At 35.3% G+C, this 19,842-nt stretch overlaps 1 protein-coding gene across 3 annotated transcripts in view; it reads left to right on the forward strand.

Annotated features, from left to right (window-relative positions):
• Positions 1-19,842, forward strand: part of PDE7A (phosphodiesterase 7A) — a 76,276-nt gene that overhangs the window by 44,710 nt on the left and 11,724 nt on the right. For 2 of the 3 annotated variants that reach the window (XM_005517121.3, XM_005517122.3), the window contains exons 3-6: positions 2,122-2,205; positions 14,620-14,771; positions 16,435-16,498; positions 19,384-19,479. In XM_005517121.3, coding sequence (XP_005517178.1) covers positions 2,122-2,205; positions 14,620-14,771; positions 16,435-16,498; positions 19,384-19,479 — 396 coding nt within the window. The remainder of the gene's footprint in view (positions 1-2,121; positions 2,206-14,619; positions 14,772-16,434; positions 16,499-19,383; positions 19,480-19,842) is intronic. The other variant, XM_014256771.2, reaches the window with a different exon arrangement.

Here is a 19,842-nt window from a genome sequence, read left to right on the forward strand (position 1 = left end):
ACAGACAGTTTTTCTTATTTTCATCCCTAACATTCTCAACATTGCAGGCATTTCAAGGGTGCCAGTGATATTATTATTCTGTCTGTGCTGTTAGTCAAGAGTACTAGTAAATGAAAAAGAACAAAGCAGAGGGAAATTTTCTGGACATCATTTATCAGATGAACCTGTTCATTTTGTTATTTGCAGAATTCCATGTTGATATTCAGGTATTTTTTTTGTAAACTTTTCCTATTCTTGACACTTAAATTGTTTGCCAAAACCTAGTTGTACACTGGCTGAAACTATTTACTAATTTGTACTGTGGTTTGTAAATTCTAAAAGTAAAAAACTGCATTTAAACGAAAAATAAATCACAAAAGCTATATCACCTTTTCTGTAAAAAATTAGCTCCACTTAAAAACATTTATTATTTTCTTTTAATATAGCTGGTGAAGTCATTCACTCAGCTGTAGCTATGCCTGATTACCCAGATAAATATGAGTGAAAGGTAATGAAAGTAGAATTTTCCTCCGTGTACACTGTTATTTTCATATACAGCTACTAATGCATTTACCCTCTCTCTTCCAAAGTTCCCTCCCTTTTTCATTTTTATTAATTTATTTTGCAAATAAAATTCACCAGTTGCTTGGGCCTAACAGAAGAGTTCTACAATTTGCTGCCTCTGTATTGCCTGGAAGGAGACAAGTCTTTTGCACTCCACTCAAATGAATGCTTGAAGCCTTTTTAAGTAATATATTGTAAGTGGTCTGAAAAATAATACTTGCAGATAGTAATTGGGTTGCTTTCCCTTGCAGCTCGGTAAAGGTTTTCAGTTAAAAAAATAAAAGGATTAATAACTGAAAGGCACATGTATTTACTATGTTTTTGCTGATGTGCAAACTTCAGGGGAGCCCTGGGCCTACTTGACCTTTTGTGGTCCTTCAAACACACCTCACAAGATAACATTCATGTAAAGTTGTCACTGTAGATGTGTCAGTGTTTATAGATATGTATCTCTAGAAAGATGCCTGTTAAGTATTAAAGTGTATTACTGAAGTGTGAGTCAGTACCTTTAGCTATTTTCTGATAAGTTGGCGACTTCAGCATTACACTTCAGCAGGTTAGAAAAGAAAAAAGGAAAAAAAATGCTTTTAAGATGTTTACTACTTGATGAAAAATAAATAGCTATAGTTTTATTTAGTTCTTATAAACTCAGTCATAGTGCTTTTTGTTAATTATTTATTTGGGTTTCATATGGAAAATGCTGTGTTTGAAGTGAGGAGAATACGACGCTTGAAGGATTTTCATAATTAGAAACCACAATATTTGCACATCTTAAATTTATCTTTGTTACGGTTTGTGGAGGGAAACACTATTGCATTTGATCCTCAAAGATTTCTCCAAATTTGTAATTGCAAAAGAATTTTAAGTGAAAGCTTTTAATCCAGGTGAACTGCTTATATTAATACATACAAATATCTAACAAAAAAATACTGATCAGCTTTCAGTTGGTAAAGTGCATAAGTAGAAGTATAACTAGCATGCTAAAGATTCAGGTTGAAGCTAATTACAGTGCAAAATAGTTTGATCAAATTTTAATACTGAGTTTTGATATTTTAATAGGCTCTTGTGTAATATTCAAACAGCTGAGTACAAGTAAGTAAATGCTAGTGGGAAAATATATAATATAAAACCATATTGTAACTAGCTTATTTGCTAAAAGCTACCATTTCTAGAAATTGAATCTTTTTTGTATTCTACAAAATGTTATCGTTGTATGTGTGTTACTGAGGAACAGATCAACTTTAAATGTTCTTGTTTTCTGTCATATTAAGGTGCATTTTTACCATACTGGTGTAGCAAGCTCTTCCTGATTTCATCTGAATGCTTATCACATGCTTCTGGCAACATATGCATAGGCAGGAGAGATTTTGGCAAGAAAGCATGTGATTGCATGTTTAACAAGTCTTCAAACTTTGTTTTGAATTTCACCTTTAAAACAAAAACATTGAAGTAGGCCTATTGTTTGAATTACTCTCCTCCATTAAGTACATGAATCTTTACCCCTCCAGGCTATGTTCATTTGCATTTTATCTCTGCCACTCTTCCACACTTTTATTTCACTCTTGACCCTGTTTCTAGGAGATGTGCGAGTAAGAAGTCGGGCAGGATTTGAAACAGAGAGAAGAGGTTCTCATCCATACATTGATTTCCGTATTTTTCACTGTAAGTATTTAAAAGCAGATAAATGACAAATAAACAAAGGCTTCCATCAATTTTAACTACTGAGCCTCTAAAATAAAGTTAGCATCTCTTATAGCAAGACTATTTTTTTTTACACTTCTTAGGAAAATCTTTCATTCTAGCTCATTACCAAAAATAGAAGAGGAAAATCTTCACTGCTAAATATTTTTTTTAAAAAATATAATTTTAAACTCATTGAATTTAGACCTGATTCCATATGGAAATGAAGACTTATCTTCTAAACAGCTACTCATGTGTGTGCTGTGTGCTTACTTGGCAGACACTGTCAGTTGAGGAGAATACTTTCCTGTTTTTATAAAGCAGTAGAAAGGCCCTGTCCAGGATGATGCTTGAACAGAATTACAGTAATATAAATATTCTTCAACTCATCATAACGTTTACATCTACTGAAATGGGTTAGCTAGGACTTAAATTTTTGGACAGAGACAAACCTTAAATAAAAATTGAAGTGTTAGGAGAAAGCAGCAGCCTAAATCTCTTTGATTATGTGTTTGAGGAACCCTTTAGTTTTCAGAAGTGTTACAAGCATCTTTTTGTAGATAAAAAAGTAAAATTATCCATCTGTATTGTTACAACTAAATTTGTCAGTAGTTGTGGTAATAGAAAGTTTCACCACTACCAAACCTATATGCAGCAAAAATGCAGGGGATCTGGGTCCTAATTAAATTATGCCAATAATGAATGTATTAACTGTCATAAAGGATCTACACCAGTATTGTATCAGCACAATTCCAAGTATTCTGAATACAATGGAGAGATTGAGTAAAGCCGATATCATGGTAGTAAGTGTGGTTGTTGTAATTACCTTATGAATAAAAATGAGTGGCAGAAACTGATCTTATGCTCTGTTCTTAACTGAAGTTATTATTTTTAAAAGTAGATAATTTCTAAAACTCTTAAATGCTTAGTTTTGTTCAAAAGTTTCATAAAAATAGGTGAGAAAACAAAGTTTGAAGAGTGTGCTATGTAGAATTTTTCAATAAAGAGGAGATAAGTTTCATATCAAGTCCTGATTGAGTATATTAAATTCTCAGTAGAAATAGCATGCAATTTATGAAATACATAACTGTCTTTTTTTTGTGTGAGTATATATATATGTGGCATTTCATGCTGATATAGGAAGATACTAACAGAAGTATTAAAAGAACTACGTATTTAAAGGCAGTCAGCATATTATTGCTGTTGTCAAATTAACTATTCTATGGTCCTCATCACACAGTTTCTTTCATCCTGATGATCGTGCCTCAGGCAGATCATGACTAGTCAGAAGGACTTTCACACCCTTTCTCCTTGCTCCTACTTGTTCAGACACAGCTACCAGCTTTTAGCAACATCACCTGGGGTGTCTGATGACAGCAAAAAATATTGCTAGGAGGCCCAAAAAATTCTTTGGCTTTAACTTTCTTCTCAAGACAGTTGCTGTGTTAGTTTTCAGAATTGTGATATTATAGTCAGATTTTTTTCACTTCAGGATTGTAGCTTGTTGAAGAATTGCTCTTGGACTTCTGGGCTCCTGCCACATTGTGGAGTTTTTCACAGTCAGGAATCCAGCACCATCTCTCACCATATCACTAGATTATCTAGTAATTTACATAAATGTGGGTTTCTTTTTTATCCATAAGATGTTTTCTTCCTCTCTGCAATGCTAATTCAGTCTTGACCAGTGTTTCCTTAATTGTTTAAGCCAGAGAGATTTAGTAAAGCACTATGAGACTGCCAGCAGAGAGAAGTTGCAGGAATCAGACTTGACCTAATTTTTAGCATATTCTCCCTGCCCTCTCCCAGTTACTTAGAAGCAGATGATTTTGCCACGTAGAGGTAAATGACTGAAAAATATTCACCCATTTGAGCAATAACATGTGAAAGGAGTCAGTCAGCTCTTCTTTCCTTGGGGCAAATACTGAACTGGAAGGGGTCTCTTCTGCAGCTGAAGCAGTCTAAACCATCTGAATGTTGCCTTTTTTTTTCTCCCCACCACAGCTGTATCCTGAACATTAGTTGTGCATGGACATACTTCCTCCACTGTGTTTGTATAGTTTCACTGTAACTTTCATGTGCTATCCACTAGCTTTATTCTGTGGTTCTAAATATTTTGCAATGATCATTGCTTATGTGTTTTGCAGAGGACTTACATAGTGGCTGTCCGTCTCAGTGCTGAAGCATTAGTGCTGTTTTGTGTTTTGCTTAGCTAGCTTTGGTTGTTCAACATTGTTTTCTTTTTCTGTCGATGTTTTGAGAAGAATTTGAATGTCTTTCAGGAGGTTTAGCTAATAATATTCTGACCAGTCTCTTTTCTAATATTTTATTGATAGGCTCTTAACCTGTTTTCTTATTTTACTGATAGGCTGGAAGAGTATTGAATTTGAAATGCATTACTTTGCTTCATATTTGTTATAACCAGTGTTGCTGAAGTAAAGTTTGTCAGCACTTACTTCTAAAGATCACTTCTGTATCTTCGTAGGCATTATAAACTTGGCATCTATATCTTCATCCCTGAATTCTGTAATTGATACATGAATATTCAGGTTTCTAACCTGTGTATTCTCAACAGTAACTTAAACAAAATTTGATTTTAGGAAGATGGTTGGAAAAATGTTGTTAGAGACAGTGGAATGGGAGTCATATATGAGGATTATTAAATGCGGGATTTGACTGATAATGAAGCCAGCTTTGTTGGATGGTAGTTTTCCTTCTACATACATTATCTGTTATTCCAGAAGTTACCTTTTTATACGTAATTGCAGGAACTACCAAGAGGAATAGCTCAATAAACAAATTTTTGTTTTAACAAGACTGTTTCCTGGTGAATGGGGAAAGTCAGGATTATATTCTTCTTGTTGGTTGGCAGTTGGTTTATGTTAAGTCATCACTTAGTAGGTTTTCTGTTACTGTGTTCTGTTAGTTATGCCTGTGTGAGATCATGGGCATAACATCAAGACAGCATCTTAAATCCACCATTTCTGGAAAGGAGAGAGCAGCCACACAACTTTCTTCCTCTGAATTCGCTGTTGCACAGTAAAATGCCTACACCGTAATGTTTTATTGAATTGGCTGTAAAACACTGGATCTACTTTTCACTCCATGAGAAACAAGAAGGGAGTTTTGTAGTTCGCTGTGAGAAGGCAGCATGTACTGTTTGGTTTTCAGGGAAGTTATCGAAAAAGTGATTGCAGTGGTTTTAATCACTTACTGTCTTTTGGTGTACAAATAGGCTACGATTTGCATGAATACCTCAAAATTTTCTTTACATTACTCAAGACATCACAGGTAATAACTCAGTCTTCATTGTTGTCAGACTATGTTGATAAAAGCTAATGTGAAACAAAACCTTTGGTAGAAGAATTGGTGACAAGATAAAAATATTCCTTTTTTCCAGAAATAGTAAAAGAGCAAGCTACTACACTTAAAGAAATTTTGATTGTTGGAGGTGTTTGTAGTCTGCACAAACAAAGGCATATATGATGTGCCCTAATCACTCTCTGTTTCTCCTTAAAAACAACCCTAACGGTGAGCATGCACAGTGATATGTACAGATTGTTATAGTGAGGAAGTGAAGCCAAAATGAATAAAGGTCAAGTGAATAGTTAAGATAACAGAAGAAAATATTGAGAAGTGTCATATGCAGATACAGCTGAAATTAAAGCTTTTAAGCTTCCTTTTAGGGAAGGGTTGTTAGATATAGTTTAGGGGAACCAGATAGAAAAATGAATGCTTTGGTTTTGCAGAGAAGAAACATGTTTTTCTTGCTTCTCCTGTTGTGTCTGGCCCAGAGTAAGTTATATCTTGTCAAAAGGTTTTTAGAATTCTCTTGTGCCAGTCTCATCTGAGCATGCTTCTATGGGGAGATGATGATGCTGCCAACACATAGGGCTCTGTTTTGTGTTTTATAGATAACTGAATCACATCTGTGAGTTAAAATATCTTAGAAAGAAAAAGGGAATTTGAATTAATCAGTATGTGTTTGATAACATTCAGGAATGCTCAATTTTGAAGAAAATAGTTGCTTGCATACAGTATAATGGTACAGTAAAAGACTTCATTGAGATTTAGATGGTTATTCTTCTTAGCTGTTTATGGAGCCTTTTTAGGGGGAATGGAAAGAAAGAGATGTTTTTATAGGTGATAAATAAATTGAATGCTCTTTCTTGAGAGTGCAAGTATGTGATGATATGTCAGAGTTTACCTTTCTTATACAACCTTCAGACTCTTTACTTGGAAATTACAGTTTGTGGAACATATTATAAACTATTCCAATATCTGGCAAAAATGTCAACATGTGCTGTTTCAATGTTTTTAATGTTCTGGTTCTTAGCTCATGAACCACTGAAAAATGTTTACCTTGAACAGTTAATTTAGACTTCCCTTGGCTGAGAGGCCAGAATTCAAAGAAGAGAAAGGAGTGCAAATCCAAATTGATTGCCTGAAACAATTTGAAAAATCCTTGTGTAGCAGCAGCTAATGATGCTTTTGATGATACCATCTAGAGATTGAGATAAACTTATCGAGTCCAGATGAATTTCAATGCCCTTTTTTGTTTCAAGAAAATAGAGGAATTTCCTATTTGGTTTTGTTTAACAGTAATTGTCTGTTTTGTTCAGCAGTCTACTGTAAAGAAGGGTGAGTTTCATCATGAATAAAGTAATGCAAGAAGATTTGTATGATCATAGCTTAAGTATTTGTTTCCTTTTGAAAACAGCATCACTGAGGAGTAAAAAGCTTGAGAGATTTCTTCAAGAGCTCCCTTTCTGTGAAAGATGCAATTCTGAAATAGTCTTCTAATTATTCACAGTCCAGATTATTCAAATAAATTGTGTTCCACAATGTGAGAAACATTTTGACTTTGATTTAGTTTGGAGAATGCAGTCACACAAGGGGAAACCACAGAAAATGCTCCAAATACAACTGTATTAGATAAATGAAAAGAATGAGCTTGAAGTGAGCTTGATTAAGAAAGATTTGAGGATAAAAAGTGCCAATTGAGAATACAGAGCAGGTTTGTTTTTTAATTTTGTTATTCCAGATGTTTGTTTTACCTGCAATTTCTTCTTTCCAAGCTACTGTAAAACAGCATGTGTGCTCTGGAGTCTTGCACAGGTACAGGCCACTCTGTGTTTCATTGCTGGCTTAAGTTTGACCATAGAAGAAGACAGAGATACATTCTGGGTTTGGGTTTTTTTCCCATTTCTTCTGAACTTCTCCAATGTGTTCTTTCTCCAAGTACCTTATTTGGAAAGGATTTTTTTTGGTATGCTGGACAATTTGGTAGAAACACGTGAGAATTCTTTTGTTTTCATCTCTGCTCCCAGTTTGACTTTCTGTATTGACCGTCATATAGACTGGTAAAGGAAATTATTTTTTTGTTAACCATGACAGGTTACTTTTCAATTATTCTTTTATTTCTGGTGATGAAAAATGGACAAAAAAGATGAGTTGAGGGTTCTGTCATTCCTTTACTGTAAAACTGAAGATTTCTAGGACACCGAAGAGAGGTGGGTTTTTCTGGGAAGACAGCAAGAAAATGATTTGGCAACGATCTGGAATATATTATCCTTTTGGGAAAAGAGTTGAACCATTATATGTCACGTTCTTCAGGAGGATCACTATTTCGATTAACATGGCATAACCCGTTTTGTAAAGGCTATGTTTCTATATATATTGTATATTTGTGTTCTGATGATTTTCCTCTATCTATTTAGCTTCAGTGAGGTTCCTTAGTTCGTTGTATGCTGTTGTGAATTACAGATTTGTTGTGCCCAGTGAGTGGATTCAGGTTAAAAAAACCCCTAAAAGCATAACTGCAGGATTGCTGGGTTTATGATTCAGTAAACTGGCATGGAAAGACTGCTTTGTATGTAGATTCCTAGTCCTGAGATTATTGCAAAATGTTACTCATTCCAGCACAGGAATGGCATTGTTTAATTCACTTAATTTTGTATCTTTCCTGAAGCATTTACAGAAATACTAAGATGAGCCAAAATTCAAAAGAGATAAATTAGTAAAATCCTGTAGATACCTTTTCATTATGTTTTTTTTTTTTTCACTTCTACTGCTGTGCAATTACTTAGAGGGCCATTGGAGAATTGGCACTTTTTTCATACTGAAGTAGTCCAATCCCTACACTTCGAGTAACTTCTCTCAAATTAGCTCTGCCTTGAGTAGAGGTTTGCACTAAAGGACTTTCAGAAGTCTCTTCTGTCCCTTCTTACCTAAATTATTTGATGGTTCTGTGGCGCTCTGCTTTGCTAAGGCAGTGAGATCCTTTTGTTCTGTAAGGTGCTTCAGGAGAAGTTACCTTTGGTGGTGGTGATGCCTAGCACTTCCCCTCCATTAGGAATCATCTGATGAAAACCACTGGAGTTTTTAATAGAGTTGTGGTACTACTAGAATTTCTTGAAACTTATTTTTTTTTATTTTTTTTTTCTGATTCCACTCACAAGACACTTGCAAAGCCATGTTTATTTCATTAATCCTTAACCCACAGCATATTTTCCAGCAGTCATTATTATTTGGAAAAAAAAATGGAAAACATTTGGAAAATAAAAAATATTTATGAATGTGTATATAGTTATATACTGTACATTGAAACCAAAACAGTGTGGCTTAATATTTTTTTTAAGCAGAAGAAGGAGTGTAGTGCCTTACAATGATGATAAACAAGGCTTCTAAGTGGTTTTAAGGAAGACAGGGAGTATAATGAGCTAATTTAGACCCCAATAGTCTAAATTAGTCTTTTGATGTAACTTTAAAAATCCTTACTAAAATTATATCTTCCAAATGAAGTCATGGTTTTATATAATATTGAGTACTAAATGTCATAAAAATATTTTAAAATTCAAACCATGAGTGGTAAACATACAGGAGAGTTAAATAGAAGGACTTAATTTAAAAAAAAAAAGTTCATGGTTCTAATATAGTGCATTTCTTAATGGTTTGATGGGAATAGATGTGAAATTAGAATGCTTATGGGTCCCTCTAGTGGTGTGAAATGCTCGACAATACTTTCAAATTATTCATAAATTGAAAATTATTTGTATCTTGGAAAGATGTATCTTTAGGAAAGTGCATCCTTAGAAAGATGACATGTGAAATGTAATACTTATTTCCATCAAATATTTACAGGTAGTGGAAAATTTCACATGATATGTCAGGTTTAATGATAGTATCTGCTGTGTAAAAATGATAAATGGGCAGTTGGGTTACTACAGAAAAATTGTGAGAGATCACTTCCATTAAAAGAAGATAATTCCTTCATCTTTTTTCGGGAAAAGCCTCCTATGATGGGTCTGCACACCTCAAAGTTCAGGTTTTACATTCAAACATAAGAAGAAACATTGTCTCAAATACTTTTTTTTTTTACATATTTTTTTAGTGACAGTGATACCCAAGATCCTCAGTTATGTGCTTTCTATTGGTATATAGCAAAACTCAGTGCTTTTTATCATGGATAGTTTTCTATGTGCCTTTTGGGCTGTAGTAAGGAAGAAATGGAGGTAAAGTTCTTATCGCTGGATAGCCTTGTTTTGACCAGATTCACATGTGTAAGTGAAGTCTTTGCATTATAAGAAGATTGAAATATATTGGTAGGACTTAAGATTCCACTATTAATTAACCAAATCATAATTGTCATTCTTCCTTTTGTGGGCTGTCCTTACTATACAAAAGATACAAAAATTTTGAGAGTAAATCCATCAGTGTATTGCAATCTTTTAAGATTATCACTTGTCTTTGCTAACTTTGTATTTTTACATTGGCATGAGAAAAATAGATATTTAATATCCCTGTGAAATGTGCTAAAACTTGGTTTTTTTTAGGTTTTCCTGAAGTTAAAAGATTGGGAGTGGGAAGAGATTAAAATTAGCATCTTGGAATACAGATGAAATCTGTTGCATGAAGGCGACTTGTGTTATTTTATTGCTATATATGCATCACATTAGCAAAATAACTGGTATTAATAACCAGAATGACTTCTTTTCCTTTATTTTAGAGAAAATATTTTTTTTTTATTACACCAATCTCACTTAAGATGTTTAGAAACAAGAATATAACCATTTTAATCAAACAAAAAGCCCCAAAAACTTGGATTGATACTTTGGATGATAACTCTTAATTTACAAAGGAACGGCAAGAAGAGTGTTATAGGACAGCTGCTGTTGAGTAGGCACTAAGGCCTACAGTTGGCCTTCTGGTTCCTTGCATCAAAAGCACTTCCCAATGCTGTAGCGTCATTCTTAACATGCCCATCATCCCAACTTTGCTTTCATTCTCTTTCAGTTCACAAGGCTGTAAATGTCATATTTATTTTATTGTTCTAATTTGTCCATAAACTGTCCTTGAGTGCAGATGGTTGATACTGGATATTAGAAGGGCATTTAGCACACTGAAGGCTCCAGATGAAAGATTTTTGAGCTGGGAGGAGAGATGTTTTTGCAGCATGCTTATTCATGAGCACGTGCAGTGCACTCTTCATTCTTCACTGTCTTCTTTCCATGGTCTATACATTACTGAGCCTTGGTTTGGTAGGGTCTCTGAAATCAGCATCTCTTCTCATGACTCTTGATAGAAGAGGGGAAGTTGTAATTCTCATATTAATCATGCATCTGAAGGGAATGAATGGGTCAGCAGGGAAATGCCAAGTTTCCATTGCACAACTGTATCATACATTTTACCAGTCTTTTCCATTAACTGACCTTAGCTGGTCTGCCAAAACCACAAAGCACTTGGTTTTTTTATCCTTAATAATAATTTATCTGTGAGGAAAAGGAAGAGGCAGGCACAGTAGCTATCAGTGCAGCTGAAGAATGTATCTTCCCCTCACCCCCTTCCTTGAAAGCCAGCTATTTTCTGTTCCAGCCTCTCCTTTAAATTAATAAACTGTCAAACTTCTGCATCTGACTTGCTTATTCTGAATTGTCCTGGGGTAAATGTTTAACTGTTAAAGAGAGAAATTTAGTTTTTGGGTTCGTGTAGTCCCACAACTCAGGTGCTCTGGAGCTGCAGAGGGATGGCAAGGCTCAAGATCTCTTTCCTCATTTGGAAGTTACTCTGATCATTTCAGATCTAAAGGATGAAGATATTTATTTAGTCAAGGTGTTATTACCTAATTTGGGCTATCCATGTGCAGTAAGTAATAGCTCAAAGGGAAACGCGAAGCCCAGCCCATGGGGAGGAGCAGCCCCAGCACAAGCAGGGGGCAACCATCTGGAAAGCAACTTGGCAGAAAAGGAACAGGTCCTCCTGATGGGCACCAAGTTAAACATGAGCCAGCCATATCCCCTTTCTGCAAAGAAAGAAAATGGTATCCTGGGCTGCATTAGGAGGAATGTTGGCAGCAGGTTGAGGGGAGTGAGTCCTCTCTTATATACAGCACTGGAGAGGCCTCACCTGGAGTCCCAGTCTGGGCTCCCCAGTAAGAGAGACATGGACACATACCAGAGAGTCCAGCAAAGGGTGGGAAGATTAAAGGGCTGATGAGAAAAGGCTGAGAGTACTGTTCAGCTTACAGAAGGCTCAAGGAAAAACTTCTCAGTGTATACAAAGGGGACAGAGCCAGGCTCTATGGTGCCCAGTGTGAGGACCAGATGCAACAGGCACAAACTGATCCACATCAGGAAACACTTTTTCACTGTGAGGGTGGGTAACCAAGTGTTCGCACAGGGTGCTCAGAGAGGTTGCATTCTTGGAGATACACAAAAGCCTCTGGGAGGTGGTTCTGGGCAGTGTGGTCTAGGTGATTCTGCTTGAGCAGAGGGGCTGAGCAGATGAAGCTCATCTGGTATCTTCCTAACTCACTGTTCTGTGATTCTGTAATAAGCAGCATCGCTGCTAGAAAAGCTGGAATAATGTAAGCTTTGCTTTTTTTCTTTTAACAAGGGATAGAAAAAGTAGGATTAATATGTAATAGTAGTGGTTTACAAGCTATGCAAATTGGTGATAATTTAGAGAGTTTAAACATGTTTGTAAAATGAATAAGTGTCAGTAGTGTATTTGAAGAGAATGATGGTTCAGCTTCACAGAAAACCAAGTAACTAATTTGCCTCTATACCTCTATCATTATCAGAAAGGATCTTGAAGCAAGATGTGCAACCCCTCCTAAATGACTTCTGAATACAAGTATAGGTGGAACACAGGCCTGTACTGCCAAATTATTGCATTTCTGTGTTCTGTTGTGTACTTTGCTGCCAGAAGCTGCTGTTTTACTTGTAGCACCTACGTCATACAGTTCTGTTCAAGATTAATGGGGTGGTACCTGTGATGTGAAACTTAATTTGTAGCATGACAACAAAAACAAGTTTTTATTAACTGTAGATTTGTAGAAGAGCACTTGAGAGCAAGAAAATTATCTATGCTTCCAAAAAAGTGCTCATTTTTCCTACTTTAAATACTTTGTTTTATTGAGATTTAGTGAAGTTTCTGGCTTTTGTGTGTGACTTTGTGGATATTTTAGATCATTTTATGAACTAAATATAACGATTTTATATTATTTTCAACCCAATAATTTCAGTTTTGAAGTTTGGCTCTTAAGGAATTGGATTGAGATTGAGGGGGAGAAACTTCTTACCCATAGCATACACTGCATTAGCAGCAGCAGCTGTATTGCTCCCTGCTTGTCTGTTCTGCAAACTGGCAGTGCTCAGACTGTAACCTCATGGTCACAAATGTGCTTAGAAGTATTGGTAATGTAGCATGACAGAATCTATTTTCCTGCTGTATACATGAATGTTGCTTTATAAGCAACCTTTATCATATGTACTATGTCTGTTTACTTAATATATATAAATTGGGATATATTATAGGTACCAGTGTCTTCAGAGGAAGAGCCCTTGCCCTTGAGAATGATGTCTTGAAGAGGGATACTTAATGTGGAGATGTCTGTGTTAGCCCTGAACTTCAGTGTCTTGATGAAGCATTTCAGGCATGTCTGAAAGAACATTCAGTTGTGTCAGTTTAATCTCTGTTAACACAGACGGTTGATAGGGAATGATGCTGTGTTTGATTAGATACTCCATGATCATCCCACTGTCAGCTCTGTTTAGAGATGTTTGGGGATTAATATATTAATTTAATATATTAATGAGCTAGCATAGAACAGAAAGTAAATTGGAACTTCTGCAGGAAGAATTTAAATGGATAAAGGTTTATCTTATGTAGAATTAAGCTGCTGTCACTAGGAATCACTGAGGCTTTTAGTTCAGATTGTCAATAAGGCCACACCTTCCCATGTATAACATTTTAGACTGAATTTAAGAACAAAAGTTGTAACTCCTTACTTCACCAGCTTCTAATATGCCTTTTTTTTTGGAAGGACGAGATCTGTGCTATGGAATTATGATCGTGTTGTTTTTGATTATCTGCATTTTTGAAAAAGAGCATGTTGCCATTGATTTCCTTACTTAATACCTCTTTTTGAAATTTTATTATTTAACATGAGTCATTTCAGGCAGGTTGAGTGAATATCAAGATAAGATTATTGACTTCCTGTTGGTTATATAAAACTGCTGTTGGGTGGCACTGTTGAAAAGAAACTAAAGACCAAGTTTGGCCTAATGTATTTCAATATGAGAATTTCTGGCTTTTTACAAAGGAACTGTAGCTCTGGGTAGTTTGATTTGGGGGTTTCTAAAACACTTCAGGCATATCAAGTGGAATTTGACATAAACTAGTATCAGTCATTTGTATAAATCAGTTAACGTAATAAAAGTAAAGCAAAACATTTGGATTAATCTTTGAGAAAGGCTGAAATAATTTTCTGTTGTGTTTTCACCATACTGGGAAACAGAATTAGATATGCTGTGAACGTAAATGTCATAATTGTTTGGCAGAAGAGTGTAGTTATTTGCAAAAATATCAAAATTACTTGAGTTTAAAACATCGACAAAGTAGAATTAAGAGATTTTCTGAGCTCCAAACTGGGTAAAAGTAATTTGTACTTGCTCAAAGCCTACTTGTACCTCTTGTATCAACACTCAGTTTCTGATACTCTCTTGCTGGTGTACATTTTGTCTTAGATGATTTGTTAGGGATGTGGATTTGGATGTATATAGATGACAGCAATTTTCCAAAAATAATTTGTGTGCAGTACTGTGTGTGTTTTTAAACAGTATCCATAATATTTTTGTCCTTTCAGTAACAGAGTTCTTTATAAAGGTAAGTTGCAGCTATGATTTCAGTGTTTGTTTTTCTTCACAGGATGCTTACACAGAACATATTTTTTTCTAATCCATGGCTTGTATTTAGTATTAATAAAAATATCTCTATTTGTGCTGAAATGTTTGATACTCAAAAAAATTGCATTCTCTTTATACCAAACTTCCCAGAGCATTTGTCTTTTTGTTATAGGTTTTTTAGAGAGAGTGTTTATTTTCTTTTTTTTTGTAGCAAATTCTGAAATCGAGGTCTCTGTGTCTGCAAGAAATGTGAGAAGGTTGCTTAGTTTCCAGCGATACCTGAGATCTTCCCGTTTTTTCCGTGGTATCACTGTTCCAAATTCTTCAAACATTTTAGATGATGATTATAATGGACAAGCAAAGGTTGGTTGCTTGATTTTTATTTATTTAAAGTATGTTTTTCTAAATGCTTGCTAGTATATATATCACATACTAAAAGTGCGACTAAATACCAATTTTAAGCATTTTTTTTTTAAGCATGGGTGTGTGTATTTTTTTTTATATACATATATGTGTGTGTGTGTGTATGTATGTATGTATATATTGTAATGAAATCCAGGTAAAATTTCATGGTTTGTAGAAAGCTCCTCTACTGCCCACAAGTTTACTCAGATGAAGACTAGTGTATTTTTGTTATTGTTGTTTTGTTTCTTTGTTTTTTTTTTAATAGCTGGTGAAATAAGGATGCCCTTGAATAATTTAGGAAAAAAAATGAAGAGAGGAAAATGTATCTGTATTTAAGAAATGCAGTGGAGCAATTTAGACACCTGTTCCCTTTGATTTTTTTAGGACAACCTCACTAGTGAACAACTGGGAAAGTGACTGCCAAAATTGAATAAAGTGCAGTGAATGGTTTTCTCAGGACATGCTTATGTCAAACTGACTCTTTCTTTGGTAGGCACCTCTAGAAAAGAAAAGTGATAGCTGTAATACACTTGTACAGCACTAAAGCAGGGAAAGCAGATACTGGGAAGAGAGATGTTGCTAAGGGAGCAGCCACCTGGATGAGGGCTGCTGTATTTGTGAGAGAGGATGGGCAGTGCTGAAGGGGACTGAGCAGGTAAAGATTATTCAGGTTATTTAAGATTCTAAAGGCTGTGTCACTACATGTAGTGCTTTTTTGTCATCTGACACAGAAAAATAATATACTTATAATACAATCCATGCTCAATATCATCAGGCTGTGGTGTAGGAAGAAATCTGATAACCCAGAGAGTGGATCTTAAAAATGTACCTATAATTTAATCATATAAAAATTAGTGTTAATGCTTTTGTTTCTTCTGATAGCAGAGTTCTAGGAGCTGGTAGAGAAAAGCTAGAACCTATAATTGCATCACAAAACTACTCTACCAATCTAATGAGAATAAGAGAAGGCAGGAATCTGTTGTAAAATGTGCTGGACAGGTATTTCTGATACAGGTAGGGGAGGCAAAAATTGGGACTGCTCAACTCTGGTGAGGCCTCTTGTACTGTGTGCTGTTCTTACTCATCCCTGTAGCAGATAGAACAGTTCATGTGGAGTAGCAGGGATAAAGACGTGCTAGTTCAGTCGGGTGAAAAGTCAAAAGGCAGGTTCTTATATTAAAACACTCATACAATGGCTCAAATGCCTAGTGAATTATCTAGATACTGTTCTATGAGCAGGGGAAAGAAAGAAAAGATAAAATCTCTGTCTACACAGAGATTAATGTGGTAGTCTAAATCACAGTCATTCTGCCATACTATTTCTGATTTGAACCTAATTGTTTTAAATTGTCTTTTGAGAAACTGACTAAAGGTTGAAAGGAGGATCTCCAAACAGTTCTGTCAAGGCACTTCTTGTTCGTTTTTTTCCTTCGGTCTTTTTATTTGTAAATGTGTGATGTTTTTCAGTTATCAGACAAATTTAATTATTCTTTTACTGCTATTTTTTTAATATGTAGAAATTGTAAAGATTTGATCTGTCCCTGAAATCCTAAATACTCCAAGCTGCAAGAAGATAGGCATATACTGATTGAAAAATGACAGCTCTTGTGTTTCTTTTCAGTGTATGCTGGAGAAGGTTGGAAATTGGAATTTTGATATTTTTCTTTTTGATAGACTGACAAATGGTGAGTTGACTTTTGGTGTTTTATTTGTGCTTTATCTTTTAGTATAACTTAACTGTTGCACTTATGTTGCAGTGTCACGTGTGATTGTTCACTAAAAACCGTAAATTCCAGGTAGTACTTTTTGATTTAATAGTATTTAATATGAGTCCTAGTTTGCCTGGTCACTCTGTTAAAATGATGATACTGTCAGTACTGATACTAATCACTGATTTGTAGAAGAGGCCCTTGATGTACTTTATAGGTTGCTGTTCTCTTAGTAATTTATAGTAGTAATTTGATACAAATTAACAAATAAGTTTATGATCTTGGACTTTTTTTTTCAGTTATGGGGTGCTGGTAGTTTTTATGGTTGTGTCCAAAAGATGAATGTATCTGTTTTGGTTTAGGGCAAATTTGGGAGAAAACTTCTAATGGCCCCCACCCCGGGAAGCAAACTCACATGGCCCCTTTCTCTCACCTCTCAACCGGGAAGAGATTTCTCTGAGAGAAGTGGAAAAAACTTGTTTATTTCACAGGCACAGCACTACTTAGTACAAGAATGAACAATATTAAATTACAAAACCTCTCGCCCTTCAGAAGAGATGACAAACTTCAGAGGGTCTCTTTCCTGTGGGTGTTCGCTCTGTTATCAGTCCCTCTGGTGCTGGAAAATGCCGCTGCCCAGGCTGGGCTCCCGGTAGTCCACGGGTGCAAGCTCCCGGTGCTCTCCCGAGTCCCCAGTCCAGAGCAGGTTCGATTAGTTTCAAAAAGGGAAAGAAAACAGTCCAGGAAGACCTCTCTGCTCCGGCTAGTTGGAAAGCCAAGGCGATCTGTGTCTTGTTGTCTGTCTGTGCTGTAGTCAAAACTCCCGATGCGGGGGGAGCAAGTACAGTCTCTGATAACAGACTCGGTGCTTCTTTTCCACTCACTTTTATTCTTAGATGAAATTTTAAGAATACAAAACCTGTGTCTGGGTTAGGTGGATGAATGGGGATGCAATTTAACATCATAATCAACCCAGGATAGTAATTTATATTGAATAAGTATTTTTCCGATAAATGTAGTGTTAGATGGAATAGTTCTATTGCTCTTTAGTGCCATAAGAGGCATGTTGGTGTTAATCCATTATAATTATGACATAGAATACCTAGAGACTTGGGAATTGAGCAGAGGGAAGCTGCTGTACACATAGCTTGCACAACATAGGAAAAGGAAGAGAACGTTTTGGTGACTTTTGTGTGCCCATTACAAATTGCAGTGGGAGCTACAGGAGTAGTTGGTTAAAAAAAACCCTAAGTATTGTTTATTTGTAGGCATAAAAGAGATCTGTGCATGTGCTGGGAAGGAGGAGAGAGGGCTATTGCAGTGGGTAGGATGGTTTTGCATTATAATCTCAGCAATGGCAGCTGGGTTTTGAACAGAATGGAAGGAGGAGATGAGCAAATCCAACATCACAGTGACATTTGTGCCAGTGTGGGAAGAGAATAGAGGGCAGCTCTTGCAGATTTTGCAGCAGTCATGTGGAAAAGGTAGCAGAGTTGCAATTGAAGTTGCCAGAACAAGAAATTAAGTTCAAAAAGCAGAATGTGGCACCGAAAGATCTTTTTCTCTTCTGTTTTATTGAAGGGGTGCTGGACTTAACCAAGTGTAAAAGTAGTAAGCTCACAGTTACATTTAATACAGAAAATCGGTAGAAAAAAAATGAAAATAGCAAGGACTTGTACAAATAGAATGCTTATATAGGTAATATAGGTAATGATAAACTTTACATAATTGAATGAGGAAAAGCTATACATACAACATGTAAGCATAGCTACTTTTGGATTAGTTTGTCAAATGGGAGAAATCTGAAGTTGTCTTTCTCAGAAGAGCCCTTTCTACTTTTTATACATGCTTTTTTCAAAAGTACCTACCAGAAGAGCTTCTATTGTGGATGCCTTACAATACCACCATCCATTTTGCATCCTAATTAAATCATTTTTGGAGGACATTTGGATTAGGCAGCCTTGTTCTTGAAAGTTTGGAAGGGCAGAATGCTGTATATAAAACTCTGCTGGATGAGCTGCCCTGGATGAGCCTTTATGAAAGAACTTCCCCAGTCAATGTGGTTCCAAGAATTGCATATTTCCTTGTGATGAGGTGGCATGTACATGAGAATACATTAATTCTAGCCTAGTAATAAGCTTGATTTACAAGAAATTTCTGTCTTTTTGTATCTCAGTTTCTGTCTGTGCTAGGTTCTATAATGCTAAACAAAGATTGGCAGCCATGATATTGTTTGCAGAGCAAATAATGGACAAGCTATTTCAAATAAACATTGTGGACAGTTTATCTTTTTATTTCACCTCTGCAAAAGATTATAATAAAGCTAAGAGTAGGTGAAATATATTATAAGCTTGTAATAGTTTTAACAATACTTAGGGCCTTTTTTGTAGAGTTCTGTGTGAAATAAGAAGTCCTGCAAAATATATGATGAAAATTAGAGATAGCATATTTGCAAAGTGCTCTAATCAATAGTGTTGTCTAACTTTTCTCTTTGCCTGATTATATTTGTATTTTGTGTATGTGTTTGTGATATGTTGAATAAATATATTTATAAAATTGAATATCTTTATAATGGATTTGCATGTTGAAACATGTTGGTTTTTTAATGTTCAGTACCATTTTCTTCTTGTCAGTTGCTATTGGACAGTTGGTGAATGCATTAGAATTAAGCAAAACCACTTCTTACTAGAGACAGCTAATGGAAACTTGTCATGCATTAAGATTTAAATATTTATAAAAGGTGTAGAATATCATGACTTGGTGTAGAGAAGTTTGCTTGTATAATTTTTGTGACCAATTTGTTTGAAATAATACTTTTCTTATTATATTCCAATGAATTAGTATTTTCATCTTATTTTTAGGAAACAGTCTAGTCAGCTTAACCTTTCATCTGTTTAATCTACATGGACTAATTGAACACTTCCAATTAGATACGATGAAACTTCGTAGATTTTTAGGTAAATACAGCTTTTTATTTTGATGAATATTGTTGTTTATCTGCATTTTTATACCTTAAATGAAGTCCTGGTTGTAGTTTAGCAATAAGGTTTGAAGGGTACTGATGCAGTCTACATTGTGCAGTGATTTAAATTATATTGAGATGATCTCTCAAAGTTCTTAGGAGTATAGAATATTCCGTGTTAAATCCAAACAAGTATTAACAAGTTTAATAGTTTCATGGGCAATGCTGTATTTTATTTATTAAATTTATTTATTATCTATTAAACAATCAGGAATATATGTGACATTGTGTGACATTTGTATTGGGAAAGGCTAGACAGCTCATTTCTTTGTTCTGATTTCTAGTTCTGTATTGATCT

The sequence above is a fragment of the Pseudopodoces humilis genome, chromosome 1 (genome assembly GCF_049639895.1).
Source record: "Pseudopodoces humilis isolate 2021_Gansu_Grassland_sample_001 chromosome 1, ASM4963989v1, whole genome shotgun sequence".
Classification (NCBI taxonomy): domain Eukaryota; kingdom Metazoa; phylum Chordata; class Aves; order Passeriformes; family Paridae; genus Pseudopodoces; species Pseudopodoces humilis.